Raw genomic sequence first — 11989 nt, 5'->3', positions numbered from 1 at the left:
TTAACATGATGGCAATTTCATACCAGCAGTCAATTGTTGTTCATGGATTTTACACATGTAGTTTGAGCCTTGGGATTTGAATTTCTTTGTGAACTTACATCTACTGTCCAGTATGAGGCAGTGTATGGAACAACAAGGATCCTACAGTACAGTGTCAAAACCATTTACTCTGAAACTGCTGTCTAATGCAAGAAAAACTAGGCATGCATCATGAAACAGAAATACAAAAATCATAGTATAATTTCATACCATGAATATTTTTTTATTTTTACCACTATAAAAAAAGGTGCCTTTTACAATTTAATATATGGAGTATTTGCAATGCAAGGCTGTTTTTGATAACCGTTTGGCATTATGTAAATGTGTATGCGTTTCATGACAGAACATAAATCAAAGTGGCTCATATTAGCTAAAGACTTCACGTTGTACCAATAACCAAAGTTGTGACAAAAGTGAGAGGGGAAAACCAACAAAGGCTTTTTGTTCTGGGAGAAGTTACATAATACAAAAATGCTTTGGATCCATACAGAAAAAAAAAAAAAAAAAAAAGTACTGGTTACAAAAATAGTGCTTCACCAATAGCACATTTGTCTTTTGTCTTGCAATTATGGCAGACAGAAAACAGGACAGGCTGGAGAAACTTTGGATTAAGGCACTAGCATTTGTGAAAGGTTAAATGTTGCACATTTGTAGATAGTTGTGAAAGTCTGAATGAATGGAGACTGACAAAAATCTATGCAAAACAGCATATCACAAAAGATAAAAAATACAAAAGTTCTACATCAAATTTGATTATAATATTAGACAAAAAAAGCAATGCGAGTGGGCTATTAGTGTTAAACGTACAATTGCAATGTATGGATTAAAAAAACCCCCCTGAAATTCTGCACAGTTTAAAGAAAGACTTGAGGAAATGTTCATATGGTGGTCTTTACAAAAGACAATCAAAAAAATCCATGTTTTTAATAAATGATTTAAATGCATGTCAATAAAACAGGAGCAATATGTACAAAACATCATGAATAAATATGGGCGGTTTATTTGTTGAAATGTCGCCGTGTTAGTTTCCCGCCATTGGAATCACATCTTAACAGAATTTTCATATCTTGCCTCCAATATGAAATACAAATATCCCTCATGATACAAAACACAGTCAGAATCCCTCCAAGCTCCGCTGCTCTCTAAATGAAGGAACACTTTAGGCATATTTCTCATGATCTCAGAGGATGAATTCCAGGAACTGTTCATCACTTAAAGTGTCCAGGGAGAGGCAGTTGGTCGACCTGTGACCATAGAAGGAGGGTTTGGCTTGGCAGTGCAGATAGGGGTAATAACTGGGATCTCCTGATGTCCTTGTGCTTCCTGATGTCTTTGTGCCTGGTGTGACGTCTGGGAGCCCAGAGGTGTAGCTGTGGGACGAAACGGATGGCACGGCCAGTCTAGTGGGTGCAGAGGGTGGCAAAGGACGGACATCATCTAGGCTGTGGCGATTGGGGAAAGTCTGCGGTCTGGACTTCAGGATCGATGAGAAGGAAGAAGAAACTGATGTTAACAAATGAAGGAAATACAATCCAACACAAACTAAAGGTGTGTTGGGTTATAACATTTCCGAGTGATTTTTTTTTTTACCATTCTCTTGATGGGCAACAAAGCATCTTGATCAGCATGTTGAGGCTGCCTTCTGTATTCTGTGGAGCACACATGATTTAAATTGTCAATATTGATAATGGTGAAAGTGGACCGAGTTTCAGGATAAAAGCCGCTACTTTCACAGAATGTGGAGGAAGACATGCACTTCACCGATACCTGGTGATTGAGTCTCTGCAGAGTGTCCAGCAAAATCCATAGATGCTCCAAGAAGATCAACCAGCTGGGACATTTCGCACCGCTCATTGACAAGTGCCTCCGCTGGGCTACCAACTCTGGCCTTGATCGCTAGAAAACAGCATACATTTTAAGTAGGCAAAATAAATTTTCACAATCACAAATCTAGGAAAAAAGTTTCAATTTAATAGTAAGGTCTAATGGACATTGGAAATTCATTAGTCCGCATACAGAATTCTGTCTTCGTTTTACTGCTGCAATTAAACTTTTCAGGTCATTAAATGAACTTTTTTTTATTATTATTAGAAGCAGTTCTCAAATGGTCATCTAATTTACTAAAAAAGGCATAAAAGCCATCAGAATCAACCTGGCCATGTGTGAAAGATAATGCTTCTTAAACATAACTGGTTTTGCCATCGTATAGGTTTATATCTGGGTTGCTGTGTGGCTCTGAGATGAGGCACTTGGAGAAATTTTGGAACACTAGTCTGGGAATTCATTCATCATTGTTCCATGTTTCCTCTACGTGAGGTTAAGGGCGATTTTATGACGTCAAATCTTTAGCCTTAGATATCAATGACTTTCATCCATTTTTGAATTTCAGCTCATTGGGATATGATGTGTTGCATATTTTAGCTTAATTCATGCTAGTGATTTCTTAATTTGACAGGTCTGGCAGTAATCCGACATGATGTGGCTAGTAGCATAGGACCAGAAATTGTGCTTAGTTGCAATTAATTTATGATTTAACCTTTCCACTTCAGGCCAAATTGGTCTAGATAGCTCTTCAACCCCACTTATAAAAAGGAAATTATCATTGAAAACTACATTTTGAACTTAAGGTCATCTTTGTCTGATATGAGACATTAAAGTGTGACCAAGAGCAAAAACAGAAACAAAAAGAAACCACAAATTCTGTGAAAACCTTTTACAAGCATCTTAAGTACCTGATGTAAAAACAAATCCCACCTCCGTCTTGTTGCTCCTCTCTTTGATCTTTACTGCCCAAGTCAAACTCAGAGATGGAGGAGCCGTCCTGGCTGGTTGCTGAGCTCAAACACTTCTCCCCGTGTTGTAGACCCTCTTCCCCCATGGAGGTCATCTCTGTGCTGGTGCTGTGCTGGCGGGCGTCCGCTTCAATGCCCGAGCTGCCAGTGGAGCGTCGAGACAGACCAGGGCTGCTCTCGCTGCCAGGCGGATCCAAATCCAGGTCGTCACTGATGTAGGACTCTCTGTAGCGCTTCTTCTCTAAAGATCAAGACAAGCGACATTGAAAGTTGTAAAGCCAAACATCTAATATGTGCTTAAGCAAGTCGGGCTCCTTTTTTAGGTCCTAAATACTGAGGACCGTACACCTGCTCTACCAAACAGTGCTAATCCCACACTTTCTTCTCTTTACCTTTGCTTTCCTCCACCTGTCGCAGGTGTTTGAGGGCCGGCTGCAGGCTGAGGTAGACCTGGTGGCTGTTGCTCAGATGCAAGAGGAGGTGTCGAGAACGGAACGACGAGCCGGTGTAGTAAACCAGCTTCCTGGCCGATGGCAAGCCATCTGGCTGGATCTCAAATTTCTTCCCCTAAATGAGACGATGTAAAATTAACTGCGAATGTCCATTAAATAATTACAAGGAGTCCCGTTACTCTCGAAAGGGAACAGAAACGCGCAAACGAGAAGCGTCCGTACCAGGAAAGTTAGACGGCCGACATTTGACCAAGGGAAGTTGTACAGCAGCTGTCGTATGTTGTTCACTTCCTGGAGAGACAAAGCAGACATTTAATTAGCAGCTTTTTGAATGTGGAATATGGAATCTGCTTTAACATCTTTTAGAACAAGTGATAAGTAATTTTTTTTTTATTTTGATGCCATTTGGACTTGAATAAGACCAAGAGACTCTCCAGATATCTCACGGTCTGTTGGCTTCAAAAATCAGTCGGGTCTGGTGGCTAATCGCTAATCCACCCACCCCCAACCCAAATGGCCCCTGATTGACAGATCAAACAACTGACAGGCACAGCAGGCGGCTATCTCTTAACGGACTGCTTAGTGGCAATCCCACACATTCCTCGCACAGCTAGTCGGGGGGTTTATTAGGACCACGACTACAAAGGAGAACATCTTTGAGCCAACACAGAATCGGTTTTTGTGTACACATGCGCTGACATACAAACTGCGCATTAATAACACGCACCTGATAAACCTGCATTCCTCGCAGGGTGAGACCAAGCAGCGCTGTTCCTTTCTCCTCCTTTCTGTCCTGAAGGAAAGAATGATGAGATGTCAGAGAGGCATCCGAGCTGCTCAGATAAGATAACTCTTTCACAGCCAAGCCTCCCTCTTAGGTCACGGAGAGAAGCAGGACTTATGCCAACACAACATCTCAAGCTGCCGTCTATTGTGCAATAAATTGATCGGGTTTCAAAATATGACTCAGCATCCAAGTTGCTTCAAATGTGGAAGATGACATACTGGAAACGCAATCGCTAACGAAGTGGCGTGAACCTTTTACTCTTCATAAGAACAGAATTTCCTGAAATGAATCAAACTTTCCTGGCAGTTGCTACAACATTCTGGAAATGTTAGATTCCATAATCCATGTATGTTCATAAAATTATAAAGGAAAAAAAAAAAAAAAAAATCACAATTACACTAGAAGTCTGGACTGGATTATCTGGAAAACCTTGTTCCATACTTGTCTAGAGTGACTAAAAATCTAATTTCATCCTTCTCAAAGCTCCATGGGAAACTTGAACTGAATCTTCAATCCAGTTGCCCAATAATTCAAAGCGTGACACCCATAAAACACAAGGATTCCCTTTGAAGCACCATGATGAAGCGTCCTGACCTTTTGAAGCCTGTAAAATGTGACGGGGACATCCTCCAGTTGGCACGCTTCTCTGATGAAGGAGAAAATGGCATCACGAGTGGACATGCCCCACAGCTCCTGGTGCACTTTGGGCCCGTGACAGAGAAGGTACTTCACCCCACGTTTAGCTATGATCTTCAGAAGGAAGGTGGGACACGCATAGCTGACATTTAGTGCCTTGCAAAAGTATTCAGACCTCTTGAGCTTCTTCAGACTTCGCCACAAACGTCTTTGACCAAACAACCCAAATGCAATATGCTACTTTGATTTTTATTTATTCAAAAGAATGGTGAGAATCATGTATCATTTTTCTTTCACTTTACAGTTTTGCAATGCTTTTTGTGATAGTTTATCAAATTACACCCCAATAAAATACACTGAAATATATAGCTGCAACATGGTAAAAAATTAGAGGTGTTTGAAACTTCATTTTCTACAAGCAATCACACACACAAAAAAAATTCTAAATGTTTAACGAGAAAATATCAATATCAAACACAGGTTGTTTTTTTTTTGTGTGCGTGTTTCTGGCAGATGTTAGTACATACCCAGGGGGGAAAGTAGTCCTTAGGTTCAAAATAGGAGGTGACCTCCATGCCCTCCCTCTGCATCGGGCAGTCACCGAGGTCAGCCTGCAGAGCGTAACCTGCCAGCTGGAAGTACACCTCCTCCTGCTGACGACATTCAGAGCGCCGGACCCGCTCCCGCAGGTCAGAGTAGTAGAGATGCCGCACCTTTCTCTCACTGGTGCCAGGAAAACGAGAACAGTCCCCCCACCAAAACAATTTAGATATCAGTCACAAAAATGACAAATGTTGAATGGAAAATAGGGAAAATAAAAAAAAGTCATGAGCAGAAGTGGGGCGGGAGGCAGTGCATGTATTGGACATACCAAAAAAGTCTTCCATTTTCAACATAGAATTGCACTTTAAGGAAGAGCAGTAAAGGGATTTGTCTCTTGAGTGTTCCCTGTGGGGGAGGGGGGGGGGAATAAAGAGAAATATTACAATAGGGTTGCATGTGTCGCCACATAAAAAAAAACAGCTTCTATAATGTCTTGCCAAATAATGAACCTCTTGGGCCGTTAGCTGTTCATTTACAGACAGGTAAACTCCATCCACTCCAATTATGTCTAGGTGATTGCTTGCACTTATTTAGGGGTATCAAACTATGTAACTGTAACCCACAGTGTTTATAGTTAAAAAAATATATATATATTTATTAAATATATACATTTCTTTCCATTCCACAGTGAAGTACTACTTTGTTCTGTGAAGTTTGTGTTTGCAGTGTGACAAAAATGTGTAACATTTTAAGTCGTATAAAGACTTATGCAAAGCAACGATATGTCCTGCTTCACTGTCAGGTACCATTTAGTAAGTAGGCTAAACAGAAAAAAGGGCAAAAAAAGAAATCATTAAAATTTACTGCAGGTGTTAGCCGCTGTACCTTTCCTGAATCTTGCCTCCACTCCTTGGAAAAGTACTTGGCCAGTTTCTCTTCCATGTCTAAAAATATGTGTTCATTGTCTAGGATGGAAATGGGGGAAGAAAAAAAAAACAATATCAAAGAAAAGGAGACAAAAAAACAAACAAACAAGAATGACGGGCTATAAAAATCTACTTCCACACTAACTAGTCATTAGAGTGATGAAGACAGATAGAAGAGCAGCCCAATATGGCACATTTGAGATAATCTACCCAGGAAGCTGCAACCACAGTGGTAATTTATGTTGCATCATCTTCTGCCAGGTTCTATGAGTCATGACTTGGACAATATATATTTTTTTTCCCCGTTTTTGCTCAACGGTGTGTAGCCAAAACACGCTCGTCAAGTTATTTCACAACTTGTTCATTTAACCTCCCATCTCCTCATTTCCACTCTGACTCACTCAGACTCCCAGGTCTCGTATTCCTCATCGAGGCCCTTTGAGTAACAGCTGAATGAGGCGGCCTGTGTCATGACAAATCCATTCCCGACTCCCACCCTCCTCTTCCCATCATCATCATCATCAACCCGTCCCTCCTCAGTGAAGCAGAGGAATGCAAGCGTGCATTCCAGGATTAATGAAGTTAATATTGCAGGAATCCAGGCCTGAGTGGTCGCTGAACCAACACCACAAAAACAAAAGGCTGCTTGTTGAAGTGGTGAGCCGTGCAAGATTACCGGGGCATTTCCACGCACTTGTAAAACAGGAACGCAGGAAAACAGAAAGTTCAGGACTTTGCTCTGGGGCTAAACTGGATTACACCGCTGCATTACGCAAACGTGGAGGGCAGAATGGCATTTCTTGTTTGAGCAAAACGGCTTAATTGTGGACAGGTTGTTTCTAAAGTTACATAAACAACCGACAGTGGAGCAAACCACGGTCGCATAGCGTAAACGGGAATAAATCAGTCTGTTGATGGTCACGTTTTCTCAAAACACTTTTGTAGGAGTTGGGTGTCAAAAGGAAACTTACCTCTCACCACTGTGAGGCCAAAGTAGTGCATCTCTTTAATTCCGAGAATCTCCGCAATACTGTTAAACACATCCTGTCCGGTAGACTTTAACTGAAGTCGGTGAGAAAGAAAAACAAAACGCAGAATTCTGTATTTACTACACATTCACACTGAACAAATCACCGTCACTGTGTAGACACGGGCTGGTTATTGGTATCAAGGTACGCCAAACGTTTAGAAGCCAACAACTTTGTAATTGGTCAAATTATTTTCATACCATTCCTTAAGTTTACAGGTTTTTGATGAGATGTGTTTTCTCTGGCTGTGTGGAGTTCTGCCCCAGCCCCCACCTGTTGCTGAGCAAAGCTAGGAAAGTATAGGAGCTTAAAAACAAACGAACAAAAAAAAAAATGACTCTTGCACTTTCCCATTTACGTACAAGCAAGCCAAATTAGGTTGTTTAGAAATATTTCTGGACACGCACACAAAAATATGGCAAACTATAATCAACATGTCTGCACAACTGCAGGTTAAAAAGTATACCAGTCTGTGCCATAAACATGTTTACATAAGAACTAACAATATTGTGACTGTAATAATCTGTACAGTGTCCCATTTCACTAGAAATATTTGTAGCATTTCTTTGTTTTTAATAACCTTATTTAGATTACGTTCATCGCCACCAGGTAATCCTGCAGTAATTTCAGATTTAATTAAAGCACAGCTTGTAATCTGTCCCACCTTTACTTTATATTCTGTCCTGAGAGGCTGTGTCAACAGTATGGTGGGTGTGGGACCCTCCTACAGGGTCTGGCCAGATCTGAACCAGAGGGGTGGGGGGATTGAGATAGCTCTCGTCTTGCAAAAGTGACAGTTTGTGGAGGGAAAAAAAAGCTCTCAATTCTACCCAAAACAAACTGGCTAATTAAAACGCCCGAATTCAGCTTTTTTACTTAGATTTTTTAATCTAGAAAAGATCAGAACAGGATGACATTGTAAGCAATGGGAATGTTAGCTTAGTAAGTAAAGGTTTACTCGTATAACACCTTTCAGAGAAATTAAAATCCACGAGAATCTGAGAAATAAAGCGATGACAAGAAATAAACTTTAAAAAATAACCAAGAACCAATGAAATGTATCCTTAAAGACAAGTTCTCAGTTTTTAAATGGGACTGCCATTAGATTTTGGTTTAAGGACCTGAAGCCTCAAGTTGAGTTATTGATATAGATGACAAGTGTTGATTAAATTTAGGGTCTATTTATTTAATGCTTTTGCTGATGTGTATACATTAGGCTGAAATTAATTACTGGATGCGATAAAAAAAAAAAATATTTGCATTAATCAGTGTTTTATTTTAGAAGATGAAGAATATTTCCTGCTAAAAATCTATAATTTTTCTATTAAATGTATTTCTTTACAACAGGTTATCGTACCTTGAGAATATCATACCAGCCTGTGCCTATCACTGTGATGAAACAAAAACAAAATCCATCAAAACATGAAGATTTAGATTCAAAGCTCCACTGAGCACCCACCCCGATAGTGACGTCCAGCTGGCTTTTGTTGGGAAGGAGAACGCAAACGGTTCTCTCATGCTTGGTCGGTGTTGACATGTTTCATGTGGGTCTGTGACAAGTTCTGTGTCTGAAATGAACCGTTTCACAATTGTTTCCGCTTCTTCTGGCTTTCGCTTTTTATGTGTTCAAGTCAAGTTCAGCCATATTGCATCTAGTAAAAGAAAAATACACAAATAGCATGACAATTAAGGAAGCAAATAGAATAAAGAAAAAACACATAATGTAGTGCAGCAACTGTTGGATGTTCAAAAAAAAGCAGATAAATTCAGAAAACGATTAACTCAAGTGTGATCTGATGCACTAATTTGGCAACACACGTCACGCTCCGTGCTAATGTCGAAACAGTTTATGAATTGTCAAACAATGTTAAAACTGGGGCTAATCAAATAATCCAATTTATATTTGAGCTATAACCAAATTATTCCACATGTTTTACTTCTGCCACATGTAAAAGGCAGATGGAGGAAAACTGGAATACTGTGCAAAGCTCTTTTAATATCCTGCACTACAAATATGTTTGCCGTCTATGAAATGATGTCCACAAAGACGGAGCAATAGAGATTGTGTTCCCGTCTATGCAACAGGAAACTACCTTCTAACCATAAATGTTTACATTAACCATAAGCCAGAATCATCTTAGAAAGAAAGCTTAAAAAAATGAATCTGTATGTAAATAATCTATATACGTTTCCCATATAAATACGACACCGTTCTCTGTATTTTCAATAGCAATTCATGGCATTTCATTGTCACTGAAAAAGCACTTGAGATAATTAAAACAATCCCAACATTTAAAAACATAAAAATCCTATTTTAAAAAAATGAAAAAGCTATGGATATGAAAAAAAGAAGGAGAATTGCCCTACAATGTCTGCAAGCAAACGTTTCCCAGCAAAAACAAGTACTTATGATAATCCTGATATTAACTTAATTTACTGTGATTTTTCCCAAAAATCATTCAGTCTAAAACAATCCCCATCTGGGATGTCTAATTATCCGACAAGCTTGTTTTTGTTTGTTGTTGTTGTTGAATTGGGTAAAATGAATCCAACAAACTTGAATTTAACATGGGACTCAACAAATCTTAAACTATCTGTAAAAGAAGCCAAACCACACATGCATACCGATACTTAGTAAAATAAATTCTTCACACGTGAATATCTTAGATTCCTTGCACAAGCTGCATTTTATCCTTATTACAGTTTCTAGACTGGACATTTTGGAAAAACTATGTTGATCGTGTTTGTAGTGTACCCAACATAAAATCAGAAATAATTTGAAGTCGTTCTTCCAACAACTAGGTTCATATATTTTGCCTCGTGGGGGCCCAAAGCCCCAAGCGGTATGTCTAAGAATCATTTAATCAGGTTAATTACTGCTGTGCCCTGACTCTGATCCTCTTAAGTCCCACTCTGACCAAAAACATGAAGCAAAAACAGAACAGGGACCTGAAAGGGGGGAAAAGAAAAAAGAAAAAGAAAAAAAGAAAAAAGAAAACTCACCACTTCCAAAACTAATCCTTCCTCTTGTGTCAAGATCTATAGATAGCTGCAGTTAATTAGGTCGTATTTATTTATTCATGTCTGTTTGACACCAAAAGACCTCAGGAGTTGAGTTTACAGGAAGATACAAGACAAGATTAATCTACAGGAGAAAAAAGGAAACATTAAAAAAAGAGGTGTTGCCAGTGAGAACAACAAGTTGTGTGAACTACCAGAGCAAGTTTTCTTGGCTAACAGGGTCCAACTGAATATGATTTATGAACAAGTTCAAACACGGCCTCGCTGATGACTGGGTGTCGACACAAACAGACATTAAAAAAACCAGAAATTCCAGAAGCATGAACTCAAGGAAGCCGTACTCAATTTTAAATTAACATTAAAAAAAAAAAAAAAAAAGAGCCAAAGTTGCAACACCAAGTTCATTTCCACACTGGGAATCAACTTTAAAATACTCCTTTTTTGTTTTACTTTAGGTAAAATTACTCTAAACTAAACTACCGTTGAGTCGGTTGAGTTGAACCGACTCAACGTTTAAATCCAAGAAGGTCGAGAGGTTTCTTCAGGAAGGCACCAGCTGTTGGAAATTATGTTTTTAAGTTGCAAAAAGAAAGAAATCAAAAAAATCTGATATGAACACAGACCACATTTATATGTTGGATTGCATTAAATTATGTCTGAAAAGAGAATAAACCTTTGCCGTTACTGCATTTAGCTGCAAAATAAATAATATTCAAATAAAAGTCCAAACTGCTCAGACCTGGCATCACATGAGAGCTGCCATCCGTATGCTTTAATTCCCCTCCAAGACTGTTACAATCCTGACCTCTGAGCACACTGCTGCTGGCCCGGGGGGAAAAAAAACAACATCGCTTGTCTACAATGTGCAACCTCTCTCAGCTTTGAGCAATACCCCACTAGAACCCTTTAAAACCCCACTGGAAAATATAAAAGGGGAAATTAGCATAAACAGGGGAACACCATGTACATTCATCCCACTTTAAAACAATAGCGTGAGCCAGATTTTCAGCTTGAGGGGAGCGGGTTGGCATATGAGTCCTGACAGGCGTTAAGAGTGTACAGAGCTCTGCAACATAGTTTGTACTGAATGACTCTAATATTGTGTTTTATTTAAGGAAATACTTGTAGGCAACTGACGCAACATCCCTAAAAGTTTCTGCCAAAGTTATTTACTCGTTTTACTAGTTAAATCACGAATCATGAATCAAAACAACAAAAAACATTCTGCTCGTTTCTATTTAAAAAAAAAAAAAAAATTGGTTACTCATACTGCAACAAGTGTACAAATAGTTTAACGAATAACTTACTCTTACAGCAATTACTGCCAGAGGCGAAGGAGCCCAGTTGTCCACTTGCAGGTATTTTCACGGCTTGATAAAAACGCTTTTAGCCAAAGAAATTATCAACAAAAAACTACGACAGTCGTACTTCTTGCATGTTGTACTCCACCTTGCATGTGTATGCCTGCGTTTAACCACCCTGAAGCCCAAACGTTTGAGCGACACCATCTGGGATTATTTATGGGGGTGTTGAATGGTTCTTTCAGAAACTTTTTTCTCTCGCATGTTACGATTTAAACCCCCTCTTTTTAGTACATTTTCGGTTAAAGTAGTCCATAAGAGAAAAACCAACATGTTAATTAATGGGCAAGGTTCAACTCATTAATATTTGAAAGAAGAAGTTTTTCATCCCCCCTCCCCCCGACATGGGTGGTTTGTGAGCTGTGCTAATTAGAGGCCCAGGCTCTACAAGAGCAGTAGGACCA

At 39.4% G+C, this 11989-nt stretch overlaps 1 protein-coding gene across 3 annotated transcripts; it reads right to left on the bottom strand.

Annotated features, from left to right (window-relative positions):
- Positions 1 to 238: 238 nt before the first annotated feature.
- Positions 239 to 11720, bottom strand: zgc:172136 (FERM domain-containing protein 6). Of its 3 annotated transcripts, none has more exons than XM_007546177.2 (14): positions 11532 to 11720; positions 8663 to 8855; positions 7147 to 7237; positions 6135 to 6214; positions 5578 to 5654; positions 5234 to 5429; positions 4665 to 4820; positions 4011 to 4076; positions 3506 to 3574; positions 3224 to 3398; positions 2794 to 3072; positions 1807 to 1935; positions 1630 to 1688; positions 239 to 1513 (listed from the first exon to the last, which is right to left on the bottom strand). In XM_007546177.2, the coding sequence occupies exons 2-14, from the start codon at positions 8738 to 8740 to the stop codon at positions 1220 to 1222; spliced, it is 1749 nt and encodes a 582-aa protein (XP_007546239.1). In that variant the 5' UTR covers positions 8741 to 8855; positions 11532 to 11720; the 3' UTR covers positions 239 to 1219. The 3 variants fall into 3 exon arrangements, with proteins under 3 accessions (XP_007546239.1, XP_007546240.1, XP_007546241.1); XM_007546178.2 differs by having other exon boundaries at positions 11538 to 11720; XM_007546179.2 differs by lacking the exon at positions 11532 to 11720 and adding an exon at positions 10207 to 10348.
- Between the last annotated feature and the right edge of the window lie 269 nt (positions 11721 to 11989).

Source organism: Poecilia formosa, unplaced genomic scaffold, assembly GCF_000485575.1.
Source record: "Poecilia formosa unplaced genomic scaffold, Poecilia_formosa-5.1.2 Scaffold15, whole genome shotgun sequence".
Taxonomy (NCBI): domain Eukaryota; kingdom Metazoa; phylum Chordata; class Actinopteri; order Cyprinodontiformes; family Poeciliidae; genus Poecilia; species Poecilia formosa.
This window is presented reverse-complemented; position numbering and strand designations above follow the sequence as displayed.